At 36.1% G+C, this 27,713-nt stretch overlaps 3 protein-coding genes across 4 annotated transcripts; 2 read left to right on the forward strand and 1 right to left on the reverse strand.

The window, feature by feature from the left end:
- Positions 1-6,162: 6,162 nt before the first annotated feature.
- LOC111432435 lies at positions 6,163-9,393 on the reverse strand. 2 transcript variants are annotated; one of them, XM_023069321.1, is made up of 2 exons: positions 9,260-9,393; positions 6,163-7,327 (listed from the first exon to the last, which is right to left on the reverse strand). In XM_023069321.1, the coding sequence occupies exons 1-2, from the start codon at positions 9,262-9,264 to the stop codon at positions 6,442-6,444; spliced, it is 891 nt and encodes a 296-aa protein (XP_022925089.1). In that variant the 5' UTR covers positions 9,265-9,393; the 3' UTR covers positions 6,163-6,441. The 2 variants fall into 2 exon arrangements, with proteins under 2 accessions (XP_022925089.1, XP_022925097.1); XM_023069329.1 differs by having other exon boundaries at positions 6,163-7,329; positions 9,267-9,380.
- A 375-nt stretch (positions 9,394-9,768) lies between these two features.
- Positions 9,769-13,802, forward strand: LOC111440407 (zinc finger protein GIS2-like). The gene is made up of 4 exons (XM_023077518.1): positions 9,769-9,934; positions 10,895-11,105; positions 12,020-12,112; positions 12,926-13,802. The coding sequence occupies exons 2-4, from the start codon at positions 10,981-10,983 to the stop codon at positions 13,491-13,493; spliced, it is 786 nt and encodes a 261-aa protein (XP_022933286.1). The 5' UTR covers positions 9,769-9,934; positions 10,895-10,980; the 3' UTR covers positions 13,494-13,802.
- A 1,466-nt stretch (positions 13,803-15,268) lies between these two features.
- On the forward strand, positions 15,269-26,769 carry LOC111435162 (zinc finger CCCH domain-containing protein 44-like). Its single transcript, XM_023072531.1, has 10 exons — positions 15,269-16,994; positions 17,069-17,148; positions 19,623-19,810; positions 21,311-22,232; positions 22,347-22,474; positions 22,629-22,688; positions 22,806-22,856; positions 23,710-23,780; positions 24,374-24,525; positions 24,608-26,769. The coding sequence occupies exons 1-10, from the start codon at positions 15,409-15,411 to the stop codon at positions 26,641-26,643; spliced, it is 5,274 nt and encodes a 1,757-aa protein (XP_022928299.1). The 5' UTR covers positions 15,269-15,408; the 3' UTR covers positions 26,644-26,769.
- The last annotated feature ends 944 nt before the right edge of the window (positions 26,770-27,713 follow it).

Consider the following 27,713-nt stretch of genomic DNA (forward strand, 5'->3'; position numbering starts at 1 on the left):
TTTTTTTTTTTTTTTTTTTTTTATCTCTTTTTTCCATTTTTTTTTCTTTAATTTAATATTGTAAAATTTAGAAATAATAATTTATTAGAATAATAATAAATACGAAATTGATTTTTTTTTTTGTTAAATTATAAATTTAATTCTAAATTTAAGTAATTATTTCTCATTTAACTTTTAGGCTTAATATATACTTTTTCTATTTCAAAATTTTCAATTTTGTTTTTTTGTGTTAATTATATTCTAATTATACACAGATGAAAAAGTAAATAAATAATAATCATTTTTAGACTAATCATATTGGTTTATAATCATTATTGTTATTATTTTTATTTTTTATTTTCTTTTTCAAATAATCAATCTAAAGTTGATTATCTCTGATTTGATTCTAAAGTGATTTGACAAGAAATCACTTATAAATTAATCTATGGTATAAATTACGGTGCAACAAAATTAAATTAATCTTTTTTTTCAACAACATTCGAGAGTAAGGAGATTCGAACTTCAAACTATCTTTGTCTTCTTAACTTCGAGTTTTAATGAGAATTGATAACATAACACTTTTACTCGAGCGGAGACATAACATCTTATCAAATTTTATGATTTACGTGCTCTTATTTTGTACTATTGGCTCAGACTCTCTTGAAATACTCCATGCCCATCGTTATGCCCATCGTTTAATTGACCTATAATTAATTTTCTAAAAAATTTATTAACTACATAAATATAATTATAAAATTTTAGAGGCATTAATATAATTAAATAATTACGATCCACTTGAGTATATTTCAATAGTAATTAAAGTATATTTTAAAGGAAGATTAAAAATAAAAAATAAAAAATAAAATATATTATTGGAATTGACCTAAAAGTCAACGAAGTTAAAATGAGCCCAAGGGGTAAAAAAGACATTTCTAACCCAATCTCACCCTTCAACATCCCTAGCAATCATAATCAAAGGGTAGGGAGAGAAAATGAATAGAATTATTTATTTTCCATTTATTACTAAACAATTGATATTAGGTATTTGATATTTGGTTTAATTTCTTTTAGACAAAGACATTTATTTAATAAATTTCAAATATAAATTAAATCAAAATTTAAATATTTAATATTCAAATCTTGTCAACCAAATTTATAATAATATGTTTGCGATATTTGTCGGTCAAAATATATATATATATATATATATATATATATATATATATTTTTTTTTTTATCTTTTAGTCCTCGAACTTTTATGGACACGTTAAGAGTGAACACGAATTAGAATAAGTTGAGTTGAAAACATTTGTTGGACTAACCCGTTTAGCCGGTGACCTGAGCAACTCGAACAAAGTTCACACTCCAACTCAACCCAATCCTGTATTTTCGAGTTAAGTTGGGTCGTCGAATGGTCCTTTTTATTGTTATTTAAAAAAAAAATCATACATATTCTTAATGTCGGTTATATTATTAATTAAAATCTTATAAAGTTTAAATATCAAATATTTATAAGTCATAGCGTGTTAACTTTCTTAAACGTAGGGTAAGATTAAGTTGTAACCCTATTTTCAGGTTGTTCGGGTTGACATGACAAAAAAAAAAAAAATGTCAACCAGCAAATCGAACCAAAAATTTCAGTTTTCAAAAAATTCAACGCAATCCAAACCAGAAACAAAATATATAATAGTTGGGTTAGGTTAGGCAATCCAGGTTGTTCACGCCATCAGATCATATGAACACCTCGAGGAATAACAATCCACCCGTCTTAAGCTTTTCAACAAACTTTGTCCACACGTTCACACGCTTTTTTTAAGAGGTTATCCAGCTTAAAATTACTCATAACAAAAACGTTTAATTCTATAATTGAGCTATCGAAAAAGAAAAAAAAAGTACATATTATTAGTATAAACAGTGAGTTTAATTCTTAATGGTCGACCATTTTATCCTCAAAATGACTCTAATTTATATGTAATTTTGGTTGGGAATGTCAACATTATTGAATTATTATTAAATTATGTAATAATAATTTAAAATAGTGATTAGAATATAGTTTATTTGTTAGGATAAAATAAGTGAAGTAGTTGAATTGGGAAAGGAGTGGGTGTCCAATAGGGCACCATTTGGAGCATGTTTGGACGTGCAGGCAATGAACCCCAAACCCTTTTTATTATTTTCATGTCGTTGGTTTGGTACGGAAATTGCGCTCCTTCTCACCTAACCCAATCCTTGTTACCTTTTGAGAGTTTTATTAGATCCACACATCTGTTCGAGATGAAAATAAAATATTTTTTAAATTTTTTCGACCGATATTTTAAAATCATGAGATTGACGGCTATACATAACAAGTCAAAACGGACAATATTTGCTAACGATAAGTTTGAACTGTTACAAATGGTAAACAAAGTCAGACACTGGACAACGTGCAAGTAAGAATGTTGGGCCCTAAAGAGGTGGATTGTGAGATTTCGCATCGGTTGGAGAGGGGAACAGAACATTCTTTATAAGGGTATGAAACATTTGACTAGTAGACATATTTCAAATATGTGAACTTGACCGACAATATCTACTAGTGGCTTGGGGTTGTTACACGAGCCCTTTAAGTATGAATAGTTTTAGTGTAACGGATCGGATAAAAATAAAAAAATAAAAAAAAGGTCGTCGGCATGCCGGAGTTTTCGCTCGCACACAACCCACAAAGGACAGCCGAAGGCTGGGATGCCACAAAACTCGACCCCGACCTTCAGCCACCCCAAAACGACCTGCAAAGAACAAAAAATAGAGAAAAACGAAGAGGAACAGAAAAATCCGACGAAACTCTGGCGAGGCCAAGCCATACGAAATCAACGTGAAAACCTCCATTTTACGCAACAAAAGTAATCTCAGAACCTTTTACACACATCAGGGGTAGATTTAGACGAATCCTATACGTTGAACACAGTCGACAAGAGAGACGGAACGTCGGATTTTCGAACTTCTCCAGATCCGGGAGTGTGAGGCCTTTACAAACCAGATCTATACCAAAAACGGGGTTAGGGAAAAGAAGAGACTCGGGAACGGAAGAAAAAGGAGGGAAAAATGACGTCAAAACGACGTTAATGAGGAGAGAGAAAAGTCGCCAGAAAAACGCGCAGGCAACCGGGTGAAGAAGACGAAGTCTGACCCGAGGGCCGAATCCCTCGACCCAAACCGAACCCAATCACCTTAGGTCAGCCCAGTACCCGACGGTTCTCGCGGCCCAGTCGCTTCAGCCAAAAACGCGTAAGCCCAGTTACGGCCCAACCCGATAGCCTCGTCCCAAGACCCGCAAGCCCAGTCCAACGCCGACACGTCCAGCCTAGCCCACCTGCATTTTTCCTTCAGCCGGGCCGGCCTATCACCCGCAAACGACCCGTCACCCGCGAACGACCCGTCACACGCGAACGACCCGAGACCTGCGAGCGATCCGATATCCCGAGACCCCTGCACACGCGTCGCCCTCTGACATCGCAACGTAGCTCCCCTCGACTCCGGTGGCTCAATCGGCTCGGAGGCTACTTCTCGGCTCCGGCAGCTTATTCGGCTCGGAAAACCTATTTCCAACCCGTTTGTCACCATTCCGACCCTCCCAGACTTAGTTTAGACCATGTGTTAAGGTAAAATAGATCATTTTAAGGTCGTATTTCACAAATTCAAGTTGGGAATTAATTATGTTTGTGAAATACTAACGAAAGTGACGAATGAATCAATAGGAACCAACCACCAACGGAAGCGTAGAACGTTCACGAGGAGCTAGGAGCTTACGTTATATTCTAGGGAGTACTTCGGCTAAGGCCTACCAAGTAAGTGGTTCACCCGTCTTAGGTTACGCGTTATTTGTTGCATGCTGGCACGTGCCATGGATTTACACATGTCATTAAATTGTATGCTAGTTTAATGTGCTTAAGTACAAATTCATGTGAACGTGAATGTATGCTACGTATACTGCTTAGTTTGATGTGATATGTTATGTATGTGACGATATGTGTTCCTGAACGATTATGGCATGGTTGTATGGAATATTTGAATGTAAACAGCATGAATTGTATGACATGAAACATGGTAAATTGTCTGGAATCATAACCCTAATAGGAATATGTATGAAATGTAAGTTGAAAATGAGAATGACATGAAGCATGGAACTTGATAGGGGGTTATGATCATTAATGATAAATGTAGAATTAGGGGGGGCCTCATGCATTATGTGTGTTCATGCATTTGGGGATACCCTTATCCCATCACGAGGGTACGGACACGTACATCCAATGGCAGGACAACGATCATTATGCTTTGCATAGCGCTGCCGTGACGGTTTCTAGTTTTAACGGGTCCCAGCATAAGTGGCTCCCAGAGTATGCCCACCGGATAAGGAAAGTGGCCCAGCGGTGTGCGAACTAGCTGGTGAGCTCATACTTGCACGTATGGGCTGTGTGTAGAGTATATGATACACATCCACGATTACCTGTTAGGACAGCACTGTAGGAAAAATGAAACGAAACGAAAGATAGGTCCCATCATTTCATTGCATGTGATTGTTGCATAACCCCGATAGGGGTCACCTACTAAGTATTCTAGAAATACTCAAGCCTCGTGCTACTTTACTTTTTCAGATAAGGGCAAGACACCCATATGACATCGACGGCGGCATTGTACACCCCGGGACCGTGACACATGCATAGGGTAGTTTATATGATTTGAGAACTCGACTAGTCCAAACTATTCAACCCGTACCATAAATATTGAGTTGGATTTTTTTTTTCTTCCGGTTTGAGATGAGCTGGAGTTTTGAAAAATAGAAAATTCCCGTGGATTGAGAAGTTGACCTTTTCTTTTTTATTGGTCCAAAAATAAGGTTATAACCTAAACCCACCTACTTTTAAAATTATTATAACAATTAAGAATATTTGACTTTTGTAACCGAGGTTAAAAATGAGGATATATAATATTAATGTATGTGATAAGTAATATTTTTTAAATCATTAAAAAAAATAATCCGACAACCCAATACATCGAGAAAATAGAAGATTGAGTTGGTTTGAGTTATGAACTCTAATTGGATTGTTCGAGTTACCAACCTAATCTATCGTAAAATTCAGTTAAATTTTACAGCGGATTAATAAAATTTTTGTTAAATTAAAAATTGTTCTTTTAATTTTTAAAAAAACAAGTTAAAAATTAAAAATTCCAAATTTTTTCCCATACATTAACTTTAATATTATATTTTCTAGGTACAATTTTTTTATTATATAATTATTGATTATTTGCTGTCATTTTTTTATATGATTTCTTCAATTTCGATAAAGAGTTACTTGAATACCAATAGAAAAATAAATAAATAATAATAGAAAAATAAATAAATAATAATAAAAGCTAAAAATAATAAAAATAAAATAAAAATAAAATTCTTTTTAGAATATTTCTTTGCTTGATTGTCACGGCAAGCCGCTGGAAAGATGACGCCTTTTTATTTTGCTAAATAACAAAAATTATAGTTTATTTTTATAATTGTTTTTATCTTCTAGTTTGATATGCTCCATTTCACCGTTGATATTTTAATTTATTATAAAAAATAAAAAAATCTAATGTTAAAATTAAAATAGAAAATTTTATTTAAATTTTATTTAATTTGATAATTATTTTAAGAAAAATTGTTAACGGGTAGTTTTTTTTAGAAAATTTTAAAGAATAGGAAGTATGGTTGATAATTGAAATTCGTTAGATAATAGCGTAGGCTAACAAAAATAATAAATAAAAACTATTTTCATTGTTAACTTTCATAACGTCTAAATATTTTAGAATATTTGGTGGAAAATTGTTGATACACTAGTCTAAATATTCTACGATATTTGGTGAAAAATCAACCTGAAACAATATCATGTTACTGACCTTTTTGGTGAAAAATTGACTTGAACAATATGATGTTATCATGTGTTCAGAGAATAAAATCCAAAATCAATATCATGTTATCAACTTTTTTTTGATGGAAAATCGACCTGAAACAATATTCATGTTATTGACCTGACACAATATGATGTTATCATGTTTTCAGAGAACATAATCCAAAAACAATATCATGTTATCGACGTGAAAAATCGACTTGAAACAATATCATATTATTATGTTTTCAGAGAATATAATCCAAGTAAAATTGGAGACTTTAATCTAGACTTACACTTAATCCAATATCACGTCTTCCGAGTAAAATTGGAGACTTTAATCAATACTTAGACTTAATCCAAGTAAGACTTAATTTCATCAAAACTAGTTATCCAAAGACATCAGATAATTTTCACTAAGACATAACACTTGAGAAAAAAATGTATTCACACTAAACTATATCATCGTTGGAAGCACCCTCTATTTGAATGTGAGAGAAGTTATCAAATAACATAGCGCCATGTGTCGGCCGCGGATTTCAGAAATCAATAGCTCCATACTATGTTTCTAGTATTTCTTCGGTTCTAAAGACAGGTCAGATATGCTGTCGATTAAGCTATCAAGTAAATCATCATTGAAATCTTTCACCACTCTGAAATTACTATCCTGTAAACGGACTGATTCAGTAGAATTTTCAGAGAGAGCTTTGTTCAGCTGCTCGACGAGATCGTTTTCGATCGGAGGAAGGTTCAAATCCCAGACCTGGAAAATGTCATTGATTGGAGGCTCAAATCCAATTTCTGGTAAATCATGGCTAGATTCAGTTTGAATACTCTCCTTTCCATCTACCTCCTCTTTGTATGTAGGTAGAAATGGATTCTTGTTAAAAGATAACGATAGAGAAGTATCGATGTCGTCGTGGTGTTGTTGATCTTCTGAAGCCATTCCTGTTTCATTCATACGATCATCGCTATCTTTCGAGAAAAATGTAGGCTTCTTCACATTATTAGAAAGAAGCATGTCGATGTCGATGTCGATGTCATCACTAGTACTTCCCGGAACATTATCCTCCTCTTTGTAAGTGGGTAAAAGTGGATTCGTGCTAAAAGACAACGAAAGAGAAGAATCGACATCGTTCATAGGATCATCGCTATCTCTTTCTGTTGGCTTCTTCACATTCTTAAACCGAAGCACGTCAACGTCGATGTCATCGTTAATACCTCCTGGAACAGTATCACTTACAGCAAGAGGAGATTCGAAACCTTGAGGATACAGATCGAGGACTTCTAACAAGGCATCCTTTATATGGTTCCAATTGCCATCTAAAATATCTGGTATGTCTTTAATCAGACAAGAATCAGCCCAAGCAATGTCTTCAGGAGTAAGATCATCGATTTGCTCCTTAGATTCTTGTCCACTTTCAAGATGAGAAGAATCAGATCCTTCTAACATGCTGTTCCATGCAACCATAAGTATACATTTGTCAGAAAGGATGAAAAAAATCTCACAGACCATCTCTTTTAACTACAAAACATTTAATGATGGTCCTGCTGCACAGTCAGTAGATAAAGAATGGTTCATGAAAGGGTGTGAATATATTCCATTCCGAGTGCATCAAGTAAGTAAAGACATGATAAGGGCGAGGGGGAGGAAGAAGGTAGGGCCTAAATTCCAAGAAGTAGAAGGGAAATATGAAGAACAGGTTCATTAATGATCGCCTTCTCTAGGTGAACAGGCAGAAAATGAATCAAAACAAGATATTAGGACAAATTCCACAAGCTTAAGCGATATCCCAATGGGTATGTATACATTTATTAGAAATGCTTTAACCTTTAATGACTGGAAATAAATTACTAAAACCATTATTTTCAACTAAAAGTAACTCTACTACCAGTTTCAGTTCACAAAAACGAGCCAGATCCTAGTGTTTTGTAAATTGCAATATCTTTTAGGTCAATATAGAAAAGCTCGGTTGCAAATGGGTTAGTATAATATTGTCCACTTTGAGCATAATATCTCATGGTTTTACTTTGGGTTTCCCGAAAAGACCTCATACCAATGGAGATAGTGTTCCTTACTTATAAACTTATGATCTTCCCCTTAACTCCTCTCCCAATAATCCTCAAGAATCCTAAAAAATCCTCCCCTTGAACAAACTAAGTCATAGAGCCTCCCCTGAGGCCTATGGAGCCCTCAAACAGCCTCCCCTGAGTCGAGGCTCGACTCCTTCTCTGGAGTCCTCGAACAAAGTACACCCTTTGTTCGACATTTGAGTCATTTTTTATTACACCTTCGAGGCTCAAAACTTCTTTGTTCAACACTTGAGGATTCTATTGACATGGTTAAGTTAAGAGCATGACTCTAATCCTATGGTATGATATCACGAACCTCCACAATGGTATAATATTGTCCACTTTGAGGATAAGCTCTCGTGGCTTTGCTTTTAGTTTCGAACCTCCACAATGGTATAATATTGTCCACTTTGAGGATAAGCTCTCGTGGCTTTGCTTTTAGTTTCTCCAAAACACATTGGTATAATATTGTCCACTTTGAGGATAAGCTCTCGTGGCTTTGCTTTTAGTTTCTCCAAAACACATCAACACTTAAAGGATTCTATTGACATGGTTAAGTTAAGAGCATGACTCTAATCCTATGGTATGATATCACGAACCTCCACAATGGTATAATATTGTCCACTTTGAGGATAAGCTCTCGTGGCTTTGCTTTTAGTTTCTCCAAAACACATCAACACTTAAAGGATTCTATTGACATGGTTAAGTTAAGAGCATGACTCTAATCCTATGGTATGATATCACGAACCTCCACAATGGTATAATATTGTCCACTTTGAGGATAAGCTCTCGTGGCTTTGCTTTTAGTTTCTCCAAAACACATTATACCAATGGAGACAATGTTCCTGACTTATGAACCCCTGATCTTCCCCTTAACTCCTCTCCCAACAATCCTCGACACAAACCATTCAAAACTTAACTACATCACTCTTGTCTCCCTCCAAACGAATAATATATGCCCTACGGTCTCCATGTCTGTCAATTTCAATTTCATCGGCCAACCTCAGCCCTTGTCCTCTCCTCTTTATTTTTAATCTGAATACTGTAAGCCTCCACAAAGAAAAAATCACAAACGTTTCTATGAACAGAAATCAACGCAGCAAATCAAATAATTATACTTCCGACTTCTTAAAATTTCAAAAACACAATGAATTCTCGTAAAATTAACATAAGAAACTAGCAAGTGACTGTAAAATCCAACAAATAATCCACAGATGGCGTGAACGAGATAGATGAACTGTAAATGAATCAATCATGACAGCAATGTGTGGATAGAGAAAGAGAGATAAAAGGAAAGGGATCGGAGAACCAACCTCATATAATTGAAACCCTAAAAAAATTGACTCGAAGAGGGATTGCTTGCTGTGACCAGAAGAGAACGAGACGGCAGTAGAAAGACTCCCGATAAAGCGGTGGCCGGTCGTCCCTCCTCCCTCAAAAATACACTTTATAAACAATTAAAAAACTTAATATAAATATTTATATTTATATTAAAAAAATAAATTAGTTAATTTGAGAATCTAATTATAATATATATATATATATATATTAATTTTAAAAAATTATGTTGGTATAATATATATGTTTATTAATGAAAAATATTGATTTATTATGATTTATTTTTATAATTTTTTAATAAATATTATATTAAAAAAATAAAAAATTTAAAATAAATATTTTTTTTTTTAAAGAATAATAAATGAAAAAAATTACCCACGACGAATTTTATGGAATTAGGCCCAAAAGGCTGAAGCAAGGCCCATAATATTAATGGGCTTTATTAGTTGCCAAATCTAGGCCCAATTGTGCCTCCCATCTTTACGATCCGGATATGCATCTTTTCGTCGTCTTCACGTCACAAATCTTCGTTCTCGAGCGGCTGTTCTTCCGCGAATCGTCTCTCAGTTGCAGCTTCGTTCGTAATTTAACATCTTCAACGATTTGAGCTACGGCAATATTGGCCACAAGCACAGAGCCATTGACATTAGGTTCGTTTCTCTTTCATTCTTGATTCACAGTTTTGTTTTGTTGTCTCATTGCATTTCTAGGGCTAGAGGCTTAGGGTTCATTGTTTTTTTCTGTAGTTCATGTAGACACTTATTCTACACCATTGGAATGAATCTTATTTTTTTTTTTGTATGAATCTTGTTTTCGCGATTTCCCGATGCATTATGTTGCCTCTGCATCATTCTTCGGGTTTGTGAACAGATAAGGGGTGAAGTGGTTTATAAGTTCCAGCGCTGTAGATTACATGAATATTTTCTCTCTCCCAGTATGATGTGACGCCAACCGATCACGTCTGAATAGATCTCATGATTTGTGGCAGTTGTAGTTATTATTGGTGTTAGGTATGGTAATTAGTTCGCCGTGTTAGCTTTGTTCGTTCTTATTAGAAAAATATCTATCCAGCTTATGTCAATGTCGTTTCTAACATTATGTTGGAATGGGCTAATTACGGGACTAAGGTTGATAACTGTAACGGTTGCCCTAATGGACTCTATAAATTTCACTGCAAAAATAGTAACTAGTGGAAGGGCCGCTTCTAAAATGACAACTCGTGGGATCATCAGTTGTAAACTGTGGCAATTATAAAGGTTTTGATATTAATAATTTAATGGTAATAATAGTGAAAGAAGTTGATGAAGCAATCTGGAATGTGAAATTTATTGGACGTTGTTTGTGGATGATCCACTACTGAGTTAATTCTTTGCTTGGTGATGTGTTGGTGATATTCACTGTTTACGAGCCATACTTGAAATTGCGAGAAGAATGTAGTTGAAGAATTGGATAATTATTCTTGGATGTTGGGGGGATGTGGTATTTACTTTGTTGGAATTATTGCTTTGTTGAATGGGATGAGCACTTGGTGTTTTCTGTTTGAAGGGAAGGAAAGAGTTTGGTTTGGATTCGTCGATATGAATTTGGGTGTGTGGTTGTTATGTGGACAGGGAGGAGGCAGCATTGGTGTAATATTTTGGTGGTGGTGATATTTTCACATTTCAGCGGGGATAAGTGTTGAAGAATAAGTTTGGAAATGAGTTCGGATAGCAGGAGTCGAAGCAGGAGCAGGAGCAGGAGCCCAGTGGCTCGTAAGATCCGGTCTGATCGTTTTTCATATCGTGATGCACCATACAGGAGAGAATCACGTCGGGGTTTCAGGTTTATTATTCTGATAAATTATTTATTTCTCTCATATCTGATATGTAGGCTGGGGTAGAACCTGCAGATGTATGAGTTTTTTTAATGCAGTCATGTTATTTTTGCAATCTATTTCTGGCTGTGGAGCTATCTCCCCCCTGTTTAGATTGGGTATATTTCATTCAACCATCGATTAATATCTTCTCTTCTCAATTCATACACAGATACACATGCACACACATGGTCATGGAGTCATATCTCATGTTTTAAAGGAATTATATGTAACTATTGCATGATTGTGCTATGCTGGTTCTAAACGTTTGTCATTGATCAAGTTGACAAATCTCTGCATTAATCATGCTTGAGCAGACATGGAAGTCTCCTATACAGCTGCAATGGATATAATATCCATGTTATACTAATTGTATTGTAGTAGTATTTGATGCTGATGTTTCTGTTTTTGGCATGATTATTTGTATGAAAAAACGTTGTGGTTTTATCATGGTTTAGTTTTGTTATTTGTGAGATGAGCTTTCAAGGGTGAAATTCATATTGCAACTTTTCTATTAATGGTTTGTTATAAGATTATAAACTGCTTTCTTCATGGATCCTTTTGTTCCGGCTATGAGCTGGTGGGAAAAGCTGAAAACTTGGGGATGTTTTACTGTTCAAGGTCAGAGTCGAGTATTGATTAGTTAGGATAATGTCTGCGTGTTGACTGTGTGTTCATCAATGTAAATGGGAACACTTTTGACTTGTTTACTCCCTAAAACTCCATTTCATATATATATATATATATATGGGGGAGTTACTATTGTGGAGGGAGCTTATAATGTTGTGGGTGAACCTTTCTTTTTAATTTCTTCATTATGTTTATCTTTCATTTTCTCCTTGTTTGACATGAAGCTGTAATCTTAATCTGATTTTGTCTCCAGTCGAGACAATCTTTGCAAGAACTGCAAACGTCCTGGCCACTTTGCAAGAGAATGCCCTAATGTGGCAATTTGTCACAACTGTGGTCTCCCTGGGTAAGGGAACTTGATCTTATGCTTATTGCCTTTGCCGCTTATTTGGATACATTTTATTGTGAGAATCTTCGTTTTGTACTAAACTAAGGGCTTGTTTGGATTACTCTCCAGTTTAAGCACGGTTTTAAAAACTATATTCAATGTAATGTTTGTTTATTTATTTATTATTATTATTTTTTTTTTTGCATTCTGTTAATTAGAAATGTGTTTTTTTGCTACATATTTTGTAGATTTTCCTTTAATCATTTATAAAACAGTTTTGGACAATCTATCTACGGTGTTTCTTCAATCTATCTTTAAATTGTTCCAACTTTTTAAGTGATTGTTATTTATTATGTGATTGTGATTGTGATTGTTTTAGAAATGCCTCAACTTTTTTTAAGTGATTGTGATGATATAAAATCAAACAATAAGCTATGCTTGACATGTTTAAAATGATTACTTTTCAAAGGTACTTAAAGAATAGTTGAGTTAATCCAAATATACGTTAAATATTCACGATTCTACTTATTTTCTGGCATTGCAAATGGTGGGTTGTTATTTTCAATTCTACTTGACATTAAATTTACGGATTTGGTCCCATGCTATCATGCCATTGGCGTGGAGTATTCAATCTTTGTAGCCTCTAATCAACAGTTTCACCAATCTTAATTCAGAATTTGAGATTTGAAGTTGACTCGTTGGGAGATACAATTGAAGCAGTTGTTCTGTCATTGAATCTAATTATAGTTTGCTTACATTTGATAGAACAATGACACTCGTTTATGTTTATAGCTTACTTTTCTATGTATAAATTTGTGATACTGCATCTAGGCATATTGCTTCAGAGTGTACAACAAAGTCACTATGCTGGAATTGTCGTGAACCTGGTCATGTTGCAAGTAGCTGTTCAAATGAAGGTATCTGCCACACCTGCGGGAAGGCAGGACATCGAGCCAGGGAATGCACAGCTCCTCCGCTGCCACCCGGGGACTTGAGGCTTTGCAACAATTGCTACAAGCAGGGTCATATAGCAGCTGATTGTACTAATGAAAAGGCATGCAACAATTGCAGGAAGACAGGCCATCTTGCTCGCGATTGTCCAAATGACCCTATTTGCAACCTGTGCAATGTATCTGGGCACGTAGCCAGACAGTGTCCGAAATCCAATGTTCTCGGAGAACGGGGAGACCGAGGCATCGGCAGTGGCGGTGGCAGTATACGTGGTGGTGGTGGTGGTGGTTACCGGGATGTTGTGTGCAGGACCTGCCAGCAGCTTGGCCATATGAGTAGAGATTGCATGAGCCCTTTGATGATTTGCCATAACTGTGGGGGACGTGGTCACCTAGCATACGAATGCCCATCGGGTCGGTTTATGGAGCGTTATCCCAGGAGGTACTGAAGACGTGATTAGAAGGAGGCCTTCGGATTTTGCTTCGAGTTTAGACATTTTGGGTACTAAACTCTATAGATTGCTCTGCTCTGCTTGCTGCTTACATGGTGGTAGTATTTGCTCATGTTGTTACCAAACATTGTTTTGTGGGTTAGACCATGAATTTTTAGTATTGTTTATCTTGCTTCTTCTATATATAATAAGACTTCCTTTCAATGATTCATCAGTTTAGTTTGTTCATTTCACCCTTAACGAAATTTCCTTGTAAAGTATGAACTTTGACTCGCTTGTTATCAACGACGTTGTGAGTTGTGCTCATATCGGGTTATTCGACCTACTTTGCATTAATAGAAAACAATAGTGTTATCAAATGAGGCGTACTTATAATTAATGTCTTTAGAACTATAGCACAGTCAATTTAAAGATTGTGCACAAATTAATAAAAATAATAAAAATACCACTGAACTTCTTAGAGTTTCAATAATATTTTTACACGTTAAAAAAAGAAAAAAAAATATCAATTAAACTTTAAATTTTCTTATTAATACCATTTAACTTTTTTAAAAAAATACTCTTACCATCTATGTAATTTTAAAAAATAGTATCAACACATACATTTATTCAATAAAAAGTTTTTATCATGAAGCAAATCATCTTTCTCTTTCACTTTAAGGGTACTAACCGTCAAAACTTTTTACATTCTTATTCTAAAAATTTAAGAGTATTAATGTTACTTTTGAAAGTTCACAAGTATTTTAAAAAAATGTGGTACTATCGATTTCATCCTGTACACTTTACAAAAATATATTTTTTTTTAATTAATAAAAAAGAGTAACAATATTAATGAAAATTTTGAAAGATTAGGGGTATTTGTAAAAAGTTTTAAAATATTTTAAAACAAAGTAAATATTTTTTTTCTTTAAAATTTAAGGGTATTAGGTATTTTTTACATAAAATGCAAAATTTGAACGTATTTTTTTTATTAATAAAACATATCTATAACATAAAACATGTCTCAACTTTTCTAAAATTTAAGTTAAAAAAATTTCATTAATCTCTAAAAATAAATTATTAAAAAATTGAGCCAAATTTTAAAAACAACAATAAGTTTTTATTTTATTTTTAATTTTCAAAACCTTTTAGAGGTAAGAACAAAGATATTAAAAATTTGAGGGACATGTTTTCTTACCTAATTTGTTTTTATTAATCTTTTTTTCTTATCATTATATATTAAAAAATATTCATTTCAAATATTTTTTAACCAACAATTTTCAATATAATTTGTATTAAAAAAAATATAAACACATCATAATAAATCAAAATATAGTATAATATTCAACATAATTTCTAAAAATTCAAATTTTAATATGAAAGTAAGCGCGAGATAGAGATTTTAGCTAATATGAAGAAATTTCTCGCCGTATGACCCTTAAATAGATATTCGTAGGCGTAAATAATATTTATAAGATTAATTTATTAAAAAAAACTGAAATCACCGTAAAAAAAAAATTAATATAAAGCGAGAAAATAATAGAAAATAAGTTTTTTTTTTGTTTATTTTAATTTAAATTTAAGATCATAATTCAAAATTGATAGGCCTAGACGTTCTAATAGTTAAGGTTGTGACAATGGCATATGTAATTATTATAATTTTATTGGCTATTTATTATTTGTTCACAAAACAACAAAAAAAAATTAAAAATTTAAAAATTTAAAAATTAAAAAAAAAAAAAAAAAAAAAAAAGTCAAATTATAAAAAACAAAGAAATCATCGAAGAGAGGGAGGAGCTGAGCGAAACTCAATTTTTTTCTGCAAACGCTCTATTTGTACCGTAAAAATCTAGTCAGAGGGGGAAGTGGATCTTAAAACCCTAGGGTTTCAATTCCGGGCCATCCTAATTTTTAATCCCAACTTTGTTTCTAAATGGAAGCCGAAGAGAACGATTCCTCCAAACATGACCAACCATCATCACCTCTTCTCTCCGTTGATGATGGCAACGACTTGGATGTTAAGTGTCACACCTATCGGGAGCTTCACAGCAATGAAGAACAGCATTGTTTGTTCCAGTCCGCCATTAATGAACTGGAGTTTCCATCCAATTCTAGCGTTGAATCTTTGCAGTCGAGCGATGCAATTCGTGGGGATGAGAGTCTTGTTGCAGAGACTTGTTTGGAGGTGGAGAAGAAGGATATGGTGGAGGAGACAGAGATAGCCGGGGTTAAGGCTTGTCGTAACGGTATTGAGGATATGGGGGAAGATTCAGTGAAGTTGGAGGTTGAACCGGATATTGCGGCGATGGGGTTATTGGGGGAAACGGTTTTCAATGATGTCAAAGAGGAGGATGCAGGGGCGGAGGAGGTGAAGGCTGTTGCTGAATTTGGAGAAGGTGACTTGTTATGTGAAATGGATTTGGTTGGTGGTGCTGAAAATCAGGTTGAGGGCAACGTTTTGATGGTGAATCTTCCAGACAATACTGTTGGCTGCGGTGAGACAGACACATGCTTGAGTGATGTTTTGGCTGAGCTTGCAGAAACGACTCCTTTTGTGCATGGTGTAGATACTACTGATGCAGCCAATTTGGTGGAGAAGAAAGAGGTGGAAGAACATGCCGATGATCCTAAAGATTCGAAGGATATAGAGGTGGCAAAGCAAGAAACTTTTTCTATGGAGGATGGGAAATTACGCGTCCCGGTGCAGCTTGTGGAGAAGTCCGAGTTGAAAGAAAGTTTGGTAGATGGGGCTGTGGTGGAGGAAGGAAGGACGGAGAATTTAGCTGACAGAACTGGTGAAACTTTGAAGATGGAGAATGAGTCAAGCAATACTGATGAGGTGGGGCTGGCGAATTTTTCTGGTGAGATTGATGGGGCGGTAACTATGGAGAATACTGAAGACAAGACTGTTGAGGTGGATGGAATGTGTTTGGAAGACAAGGCTGCTGATGTGACGACGACGATGGGAAATTTGGCAGATGAGACCCCGGAGATCAAGGGAGTGCACGTAACAGACGACAGCATTGAAATGTTGAAGATTGAGAACGTTGAAGATAGGGAAGCAGGGGTGCAAGGATTGGGTGTGGCTGATGAGAGTGCCGAGGTTGGAAAGATTGAGAATTTGGTAGATGAGACTGCAGGGGCTGAGAATGTGACAAACTACACAGCCGAATCAATGGAGAATCTGGACGACAAGACTGCACAATTGGAGGAAATAGCTATGGAAGAAGAGACTGAGGAAGCAGATGACAGGGTTTATTTGGTGGATGAAGGGATTGGATCAGAGGAGAATGATGCAAACATGACATACTTGGTGGGGGAAACAGAAGCAGCGGAGGAGGTTGAGGAGATGGATGTTACAGAGGAGGTTGATGAGGCAAGTAAAGGTAGCAGTGGGGCTAAAAGGAAGCGTGGAAAGAATTCCAAAGCTCCAGCTCGAGTGCCTTCTAGGAAGAAGGTGGAAGAAGACGTTTGCTTTATTTGTTTTGATGGGGGTGACCTTGTACTCTGTGATCGCAGGTTAGTTTTTCATGGGCATCCTAAACCATCTTTTTATTAAGATTTTATGTTGATCTTTTTTCTCTTGGTTCCAGAGGCTGTCCCAAGGCGTACCACCCTTCCTGTATTAATCGTGATGAGGCGTTCTTCCGAGCCAAGGGTCGATGGAATTGTGGTAATGTGCTGTCTTATATTACATATTCTGAGTAATTCATTTTTCCTACATGGATATTAGCCTTTTTTAGCGTGTGTTTCTGATGTTTTCTTGTTCTTTTGGACCAAGATAAGAATGTTTTTTTGGGTGAAAAAGTTATTTCCACTTTCCTGATAAATTGCTTGTACCTTACTTTTATCCGGCCAGAATCTTTTATGATCTCATTCAATTCCGTTGTGTTACATGGTGAAACCGAAAGCCACTATTTGGTTGTTGTGGGTGGAAAGGAATTAAGGGGTTTTTCCTTTTGTTTTTGTAAGGGTCATCGATAATTATCTTATTTTTTAGAGGGTTTTGTTTCTCGACCTTCATCGTGGTGTTCCTTGGGGATTTCTCGTTCTTTATTATTTTCTTTCTTTTCTGTAATGATTCCCTTTCACAAATTGAGTAACTTGTGAGTATTTTTTCTAAAATGTTTATGAAAAGGAAGTCTTTGCATCCAGACTTCTTGTCCTTTGCTTTTACAAAGATCTATGTGCAGATGGCTGCAGATTATTATCATGTAGATTTTAACATCCAAATGACGTGCACTACGGTGTTTTGGAATCAGGAATCATATCGATTCAGTTTTCCTCGTTTGTCGGTGTCAGTCTGGAGTTTAAGCTGCAGCAGCTTCCCTCTGAATAAAAAAAGGATGGAGAGTGAAGTTTCAGTCGCTCTACATTGGACTATATATGCATATTGAAAATGTTGGAGGCTTAGTTGTTTATAAAATTGTACTATGGAAGTGGAAATAGTTGTCAAATATTTCAATGATAGGACACAAGAAAATAAGTTTTATTAAGAATAATGGGACTCCAAAAATTAAGGGATATCCTTTCTTTTTAATTCTTAACAATTGGAGTCTCTTGTACTATCTTCTTCTGAGACTCCTTTTGTTTGTTACATGCCTATTCCACCAATTAGTAACCCAAGATTCTAGGCTTTTATTTCTAATTTTTTTGAATGATATTCAAGAAAAGAGTATTATAAAAAAAGTTAGAGAATTAGAGGAACTCTTTCTCTTGGACGAAATGTTAAAGGAATACCCAAAAACACATCTACAAAAGCTTCGTATCGGAATTTACAAAGAAACGATCCAATTGATCAAGATGCACAATGAGGACCGTATCCATACGATTTTGCACTTCTCGACAAATATAATCTGTTTCATTATTCTAAGTGGTTATTCTATTCTTGGTAATGAAGAGCTTGTTATTCTTAACTCTTGGGTTCAAGAGTTCCTAACGTTTCTAGTTAGAGACCAACGTCTTGGAGCTAACATTGGATCCGCTCAAGGACCTACTGGTTTAGGTAAATATCTAATGCGTTCTCCGACAGGAGAAGTCATTTTTGGGGGAGAGACTATGCGTTTTTGGGATCTGCGTGCTCCTTGGTTAGAACCACTAAGGGGTCCTAATGGTTTGGACTTGGAGTAGGCTGAAAAAAGATCTAGAGGGTTGAAATGTGCAAAACTAAACCAGCTTCAAAGATGACCCTTTGTGCCTTTAGAGAACGTCATGTTTCTCGCAAACCAAAAATTTCAACGAGTACCAAACAACAGTCTGCCAAAGGATTCTTGCTCTTATCTTAAAATGCGTGTTCAATATAACTTCATCGCTGAAAATAGTGCAATAGAATTGGGAAGTATTCTACTTGACTGAAAATTGTAGCAACGGATGTTAGGACGTGTTTGTCCATCTTAACCAATAACAATTCTCCTTATTTTCAATATAACGAGTGAGTGGGGCAGGGGAAGGGGAGAGGTATCTGTTGGTGTGTAGGTAACTCTTCATGGATAAACTCTTTTCAATTCTACACTAAAATTATCTTAGAAACTTGAGCTATTGATTTAAAAAATAAATTAGTATAGGGATTTACTTGGTAAAGGTAGCCATTTATGTTGGAAATCAAGAAGGCTGTAGCCTGTGGAGATGAAAGTCCTGCATTATTTTCTTTCAAAGAAGGCAGTTGAATTTTGACGCAATGGATCATTTTTGTTTGCTATGATGACTTGTTTTAAGATTATAGATGTTCTTCTCCATCTTTTTATAATCAACTTCCGATGTAATTGCCAAATTGGTGTGGCTTTTTTGTTAATCCCTTTTGGGAGGCTATAGGTTCAACACTGTTTTTTGATTATGCATGAAGTGAGCTTCAAGAGTAGACTTTTTACTAAATTTTTCCATCTATAAGTTAATGATTAAACTTTTTTCTTATCAATGGAAGAGAAATAAAAATTTACTGAACAATGACACGCATATTGTACATATAAAGCGTTTCCTTTTCCTGTAAGCCTTCACTTTGTATGATTCTACCGTCATTCCCTCTGTTCTTATAGACTTGGAAATAATATGGCCAATAATTTCGTACTTTTCCCCCCTCCTCTTTGCCTACTTTGTGAACATTTTTTGATTTATGTTCTCATTCAAGGTTTTCTTTTATATTGATTTTAGGTTGGCATCTTTGTAGTAACTGTGAGAAGACTGCCCACTACATGTGTTACACATGTACATTTTCCTTGTGCAAGGGCTGCATAAAAAATGCTGTTATTTTGTGTGTTAGAGGTAACAAAGGCTTCTGCGAGGCGTGCATGAGATTTGTTATGTTGATTGAAAAGAACGAGCAGGGAAGTACAGAAAAGGTATGTGTTGCGCTGTTAGTGCCAAAAATGTATGAATACTGTTCAGGTGTACTCGATGCAAATAAGTTCTTAATATTTCTGGCTGTCTCCGTTTTGTTGCATTACTTTTGTCTCATTATCATTTTGGACATATAAAGTTTAGAGGAACCTTTTCTTTTGCAGCAACTATACAACAGTATGAATTAAGAACAGCATAGCTTTACATAGGTAACTAGTTAGACAAACACAATATAACGTTTGGGAGACAAAATCACCGAACTTTGTTGTCCTTGTTAGATTATGCATGAAATAGTCTGAAGTTCATCATAAATCAGTCATGAGTTTTCATTTTTTGACTATTCATTAGGAGTCATTCTTATTTCATTTCAATTCGAATGTGTTCCCTTCTTCAAATCATTATTTGTGTTGTTTCTGTTGCATTTCCTTGTACCCTGTGACCTTAGGAGTAGCAAGCCCATATCTTCATGAACTCCAAAGCCATCTTAAGGTTCCGTGAAATATGGCTGGAGGGACAAGGACTTGTATTTTGTAAAAGTGTTAGGGAGGGAGAAAGCGATATATTAGAAATTCATGGACTATATGAAGTATGGAAAAGGTATATGGTAATGGATTCAAGGAAATGTTTGGAAGGTGGGTCTTGCTTCTAATAGTCATTACTTCCATGCATCAAATTTTCCGCAGAACTACTTTTGATAGATATGAGTGTCAGCTGGCCACTTTAATTGCAGACGCATACAGGCATTGTTCATTAGTTGACGTGCAACCTTCATGGCTATGAAACATAGCTTGGTGGTGAATTCCAATGAAGGATTACGACGAGATGATGTGGTTGGTTGGTTTTTAGCTCGTTAGGAACTAAAGAGCTGGGGATGGAAGGTCAATTGCACATTTAGTAATCCTCAGTGTAGATGGAGAAAAGTGTTACACACACACACACACACTCAATTTTGGTGAATTTTCCAAAATTTTCAATTTACTTCCAAACTTCAACTTTTGTTGGTTAATCAGTAATGAGTACAAGGTTGTTCTTGTTTGAAACATTCGCATTATAAGATGCAACTTATTCATGTCATGTGCATTTCTGGTTGATTTCAATAGATGCAAAAGTTGGAGACATATTAGCAAGAAAAGGACTGTAGGCTAAGGGCTTCTTCGGTTGCAAAATGATTGAAGTGTGAAATTAATTGTTCGTTGTTCCTTTTTATATTTAGATCTTAAGAGAAACTTTTATATCGATGTATGTGAAAGAATTTTTCAGTGATGTGAAAATCAGATTGCATACATTCCATCCCTACCAGGGCAGATAATCATATCATTGTCTTGGCTTTACTTCTGCAAATCACTTTATTTTCTCAATTTCTATTTGTTATCACCTCTCACTCATGCATATAACCAGTAAAAGCTACGTTTTAATAAAGCAGATTTTCAAATGCAGTATCCTAGATGTGTCTTACTGCAGCAGGCCATTTTGCTTATTTGGTCATTCTTGTGCTTGTACAGGGCCAAATTGATTTTAATGACAAAACTAGCTGGGAATATCTTTTCAAGGAATACTGGACTGACCTGAAAGGAAGCCTTTCTCTAACTTTTGATGAACTTGTTCATGCAAAAAACCCATGGAAAGGATCTGAAACACTAAATAGCAGACCCGATTCACCTGGTGAGCTATATGATGGTAATGTTGATGGAGGATCAGATTTAGATGTTTCTGAAAATGAAGAATCTGGTAGTTCTAAGAAAAGAAAAGCTAAGAGAAGGTCGAAATCCCAAGCAAAGGAAACCAATTCACCTAGTATGCCAATAATACCTGATTCTCAAGGGCCATCCACGGATAACAATGTTGAGTGGGCATCTAAAGAGCTCTTGGAGTTTGTTATGCACATGAAGAATGGTGATAGAACTGTTTTATCTCAGTTTGACGTGCAGGCTCTTTTATTAGAATATATTAAAAGAAATAAGCTTCGTGATCCTCGTAGGAAAAGTCAAATCATATGTGATTCAAGACTTGAGAGTTTGTTTGGAAAGCCACGTGTAGGACATTTTGAAATGTTGAAGCTCCTAGAGTCACATTTCCTCATCAGAGAAGATGTGCAGATAAATGACCTCCAAGGGAGTGTTGCCGATACTGAATCAAGTCAGTTGGAAGGTGATGGGTACACCGATGCGTCGGGAAAGACTAGGAAAGAAAAGAAACGCCGGATGCGGAAAAAAGGTGATCAGAGAGGATTGCAGTCTAACCTTGATGACTATGCAGCCATTGATATTCACAACATTAATTTAATCTACCTGAGACGTAATTTGGTGGAATATCTGATTGAAGACGAGGAGAGTTTTCATGAAAAGGTTGTTGGTTCTTTTGTGAGGATAAGAATATCAGGCAATGCACAAAAACAAGATTTATACCGGCTGGTTCAAGTTGTAGGTATGAGGAGTCGTGCCTTTACAGTTGGAAGAAATGTTAATCCTTAACCATTTGCCTCTTCTAAGAACTTGATAGAACTATAGAAGTAACGTTAAGTTCTTAACATGTTATCAGGTACAAGCAAAGCATCTGAGCCTTATAAAGTTGGTAAAAAGATGACAGATATCTTGCTAGAGATCTTGAATTTGAACAAGACAGAAGTGATTTCAATTGATATTATCTCGAATCAAGAGTTCACAGAGGTAGTTTTAATACAAATATGGTGCTTGAATATCTTCTTAAAACTGGATTACCAGCAAAACAAGTGTAGCTATGATTTCTTCGGTACATATATTTTTGTTTAATCATTTTTTTTGGGTATTTTTCCTTCTTTTTTTCGGTGACGGTGGTGCTCAGGAGGAGTGCAAGCGTCTCAGACAGAGCATTAAGTGTGGAATCCTTAACCGTCTGACTGTGGTAACTGTACCTTTCTTTTTTACTCATCTTCTATTTAATTATTTATTCAAGCTTCTCATAAACAATAATATTGAGTATAAGTTCAAAGTATGTTAAAAAATCAATTCTCCCTTGTAGGGTGACCTTCAGGAGAGAGCAATGTCGCTTCAAGATGCTAGAGTTAAGGATGTAAGTATTTGTTGTTAACAGTTCTGGATTTATTTTTTTTATATATGCTTCTGGAAAGTATTTGATACATCTGATCCTGGAAGAATTTGACATGGATGCATGTTTTGAAAGGAAATATTTTTTAAAGTTTCCTTTGTCCTTTAAGTGGTTGACCTGTTCATGCGCCTTCGAGTTTGCTGCAGATAACTAGTAAAGTTGTTTGTCATTGTAATGTACTATCATTATTTACCTGCTAGTCTATATTTTTGGAGCTAATGCTTGTACTGTGATGGCCTCTTAAGTATCCGCTACTTTTTGTCGAATAATTAATGCCTTCATTTGGATAAGACTCTTAATTTTTTTCCCTTTCGTTCTGTATAAGAACTTCTGCAACCAAGATTTTAAGTAGATATAGATCAACGTTGAGTCACCATGTCAAAAACAATAAAAAAGAGCATTTAAGAATTATTACGAGGAACTAACCTAAAGAAATTAAGGTCTCACTGTGAGATCCCACATTGGTTGAGGAGGAAGACGAAACACCCTTTATAAAGGTGTGGAAACCTCTCCCTAGCATACACGTTTTAAAAACCTCAAGCGGAAGCTCGGAAGGGAAAGTTCAAAGAATACAATATCTACTAGTGGTGCGTCCTATAGGGGACTGTGATGTTAGATTGTTCATTTGAACTATGTTATGAAATAATCAGTGCCAACTATGGTCAGCAACTCCCCAAATGTTGTCATTATGTAAATGAACATTAGTTTCTCTTTCTTGGCATATAAGTAGTTCATACGTTTAAGCCAAACTATTTGTATTTGAGTTACCACTTGTTTGACTTATAGTTTACTATTTCTTTGTATGTCTCCCTTCCAGTGGATGGAAACCGAGATAGTTCGACTGAGTCATCTTCGTGATCGAGCAAGTGAAAAAGGGCGTCGAAAAGAATATCCTTTTTACAACATTTTGTTGAATTATGGCTGAATTTTATTGGAAAAATGATGTTTTTTTTGGGGTAAAACCACTGCCCTCTAGGTACTTTGAAACAGATTATGGTGGGAAATTTCCATGTCCTATCTTGTTCCGTTTTAAAATAATCTGAAAATTCTTTCCTTCCACCACCTTCCATGAATCCAGACTAGATGATATCCTTAGTCCTGCATTTTTTTGAAGGGATTACAGAACGTTAGCTGGAAGATGGAATCTATGGGAAAAGTTTAACTTTTTATGTATTGGCCCGGTTCGATTACTACTTACGATTCTTGATTTCTTTGTTTTGTTATCTACTTTTTAGGAAACGTTTTTAAAATCCAAGTCAAGTTTTGAAAACTAAAAATTCTAGTTTGTTTTTTTAATGTGGAATGCAAGTGGCAGAGATCATATTCATATAGGAGTTCCCTCCCTATTTCTTTGAGTGCACAACTAGAATAAAGACTATAAGATTATTAACAATTCATCTTTATTTTATTTATTTTGTTGCACTCTCTGCATGAAAATGAGATGGAGAATTCTATGATTATCTTCCTTGACTTCTCTCAACGCTTAGGGAATGTGTTGAGAAACTACAGCTTTTGAAGACACCCGAGGAGCGGCAGCGCAGACTGGAGGAGCTACCGGGAATACATACAGACCCAAATATGGATCCGAGTCATGAATCTGAAGATGAGGATGAAGCAGATGATAAGAGACAAGGTTTTTTGCCTTTTCTTTTTGTTGTCAATTCACATTTCTTTTTCATTAGCTAGCCAGTATAACGTAATCGGTTTACGTGCAGAAACCTACACCTTGTCAAGAGGCTCAGGCTTTAGTAGGAGGACAAGGGAGCCAGTTTCTCCTGGAAAAGCAGGTGCAAATTTGAATGATTCCTGGAGTGGTACTAGAAACTTTTCGAGCACAAATCGGGACTTGAGCAGGAACTTGTCTGGAAAAGGCTTCTCTAACCAAGTTGAAGATGCCATTGGTTCTGGTGAAATAATAAATGAAAATTCTTGGAGCCATGGAAGGGAGGGAGATGTTAAAAAACCAAATAAGTGGGACAAGCAACAAGTTTCGCCTAGCTCAGAAATGACTGCCAGGAATGCCTTGTCCGGGGCAGCGACTGAGTTGCCTTCTGCTGCTCGTTCGGTAAATTCAGCAGCATCTCCATCTGTTGGGACTACACAAAATGCTGCTACAGTTAACGAAACAGAGAAGATTTGGCGTTATCAGGATCCATCTGGGAAAGTGCAGGGACCGTTTTCGATGGTGCAACTTCGTAAGTGGAGTAACACAGGCTATTTTCCTGCAGACTTGAGAGTATGGAGAGCCTCAGACAAGCAAGACGACTCGCTACTTCTGACCGATGTCTTAGCGGGAAAGATCCCGAAGGATACTTCATCCGTGGACAACAGTATTCAAGCACACGCACGTGCTTCTTCTTTCGTTGCAAAGCCTCAGGGAGCTACTGTGCAGTCAGGTATGGATGTTCAGAATACTGGTACTTCAAATCCACATACTAATCCAACTTCTTATGGCCAATCTGCTGGAGGAAGATGGAAATCTCACACTGAAGTTAGCCCTACTGGTATACCCGCCTCAGCTTCGATAGAAGTCCCCAGGTACACGGGAGACCGATGGTCGTCTGACCATGGTAATAAGGACTTTACAAGTCTTCCTTCTCCTACTCCCAGCTCAGGAGGAACGAAGGAGCAGCCATTTCAAATGGCTACACCGTTCGCCTCCTCAGCAGGTGGTGGCAGTTTGCACGGTTCTTCACTTATGCAAGGATCCGAAAACGATTCCTTGCGCTCACATTCTGGCCTGAACGCCGCAGAAAAGGGCACGGGTTTAGGTCCTATAAATGGACTTCAAAATCATCATTCTCTGCCAGTAAGGCCTTCATCTATCATTGATGATACTTTGGTGAATCCAGCTGCAGATATTAAAAGCATTAGTGCAAATCTTCATTCTCTAGTACAATCCATCAACAGTCGTAATCCTCCTATTGAAACTCAAACTGTTGAAACAAACATTTCTTCTAGCATGCCGCCAGGACAAACTCTTCACAGGCGTTGGGGGGAGATGTCACCCGCGCAAAATGCCGCGACAGCGAGTTTTTCCACGCCTGGTTTAACCAATTTTTCATCCTCTGAGCCTTGGCGATCGATGCCTCCTATTCCGAGTAACCCGCCACACATTCAGTCTTCAACTCTGCCTAATATACCGTGGGGAATGGGTGCTCCAGAGGGTCAAAGCACCGTTCCACGACCCGGGTTGGAGTCTCAGAACCATAGCTGGGGGCCAATGCCATCAGGAAATCCAAACATGACTTGGGCTCCATCAGCACCTCCGAATGCTACTGGTATGATGTGGGGGTCTTCAGCTCAAAGTCCTGCTTCTGTAGGTACAAACCCAGGTTGGAATGCCCCAGGTCAAGGGCCACCAGTCAGAAACAACATTCAAGGATGGCAAGCGCATAGCTCGATACCACCTCAGGTAAACGCAACCCCGAGTTGGGTTGCCCCCAACCTCGGACCGATGCCACCTATGAACATGAATCCCAATTGGCATGCTCCATCAGCCAATCAGGGCATGTGGAGTAACGAACATGGTAAGAATGGGGATAGATTCTCGAACCCAGACAGTGTCTCTCACGGCGGAGATCCAGGGAACGGAGGCAAATCTTGGGGGATGCCACCATCTTATGGCGGCGGTGGCGGCGGCGGAAGTTCTTCTAGGCTTCCTTACAACAATAAAGGGCAAAAATTGTGCAAATATCATGAAAGTGGACATTGCAAGAAAGGAGGTTCTTGTGATTACAGGCACAAGTAGAATTTAGTTGTTTGACAGTGATTAGAGAGCAATTAATTTTGTATAGTCCTATCATTATTCAGAGTTTTTCTTTGTATAAACGCCCTGTTATTAATGTTATACATGTGCTACTTTTGCAATTCTCTATTCTTGGAGGGTCTTCATATGCAAATAATTTAAGTTTTTATTTATTTAAATATTTTCAATATGATTTCATTTTTTTTTTTAATCTAATATTTTATTTTATTTTAAAATATTTTATCCTTTTTCCTCACATTTTTTTCATTTGAACCATGTACGAGATTGATAAGGTCGCAAGTAAAGTTGATAGTGAGTGAATCTGATTGCTTAACGTTTTTTACTTAAACACTAAATTGTTCACTTGCTTTTATAGTATTTGCTTGTGTTGTTACTCACCTTCGTTTTGTTGGTTGGTTCGATATAATAAGACTTTCTTTCTGTGATTCATTAGTTTGGTATTTATTTTAATCTAATCGTAATGACATTGTTTTGTAATTATTTTGGTAAATTGAAACCTTTTTTACAGTATGACTGATTAATTTTTTGGATCAAGTAATACAATAGTTTGAAACTTTCGAGGTAGTATAGTAAGATGTTGAGGTGAGAAGAGCGATTCAGTGTTTTGGTAGTAGTTGCTGTATTAGATTCTAGATTTAAGATGAGACTGATCGAGTTTTATTTTTCTCAAATCTATGGAAAACACTGTAAGGTCGAAATTCAACATGTTTGAGCTATAAGTGCGGTCAAATTCAAGTACAAAAGTAAGAACATTCATGTTTTGTCGTTAGCTCAAGACGAGATACGAGTAGTTTTAGTTCTTTTGTTAAGAAGAAACATCAAAATTCTCAAGTTTTATGAGTCTGTTAATTACGTTGTAAATGTTTGGTACTGTCAATTAAGAACTCGATCTTTATTTAGAACAAAGTCTTTTTCCATGAACTAATAACTTTGACATTTTGAGCCGATGAAAGTTAAATGAAGTAAAATATCAAATTTCATATCAACTCCTGGCCGACTAAAAAAATGGAAATTCCTAGTCAACTCGACTTCGCTCCTTCGACTCTAAACTA

Source organism: Cucurbita moschata, unplaced genomic scaffold, assembly GCF_002738365.1.
Source record: "Cucurbita moschata cultivar Rifu unplaced genomic scaffold, Cmos_1.0 Cmo_Scf00003, whole genome shotgun sequence".
Taxonomy (NCBI): Eukaryota; Viridiplantae; Streptophyta; class Magnoliopsida; order Cucurbitales; family Cucurbitaceae; genus Cucurbita; species Cucurbita moschata.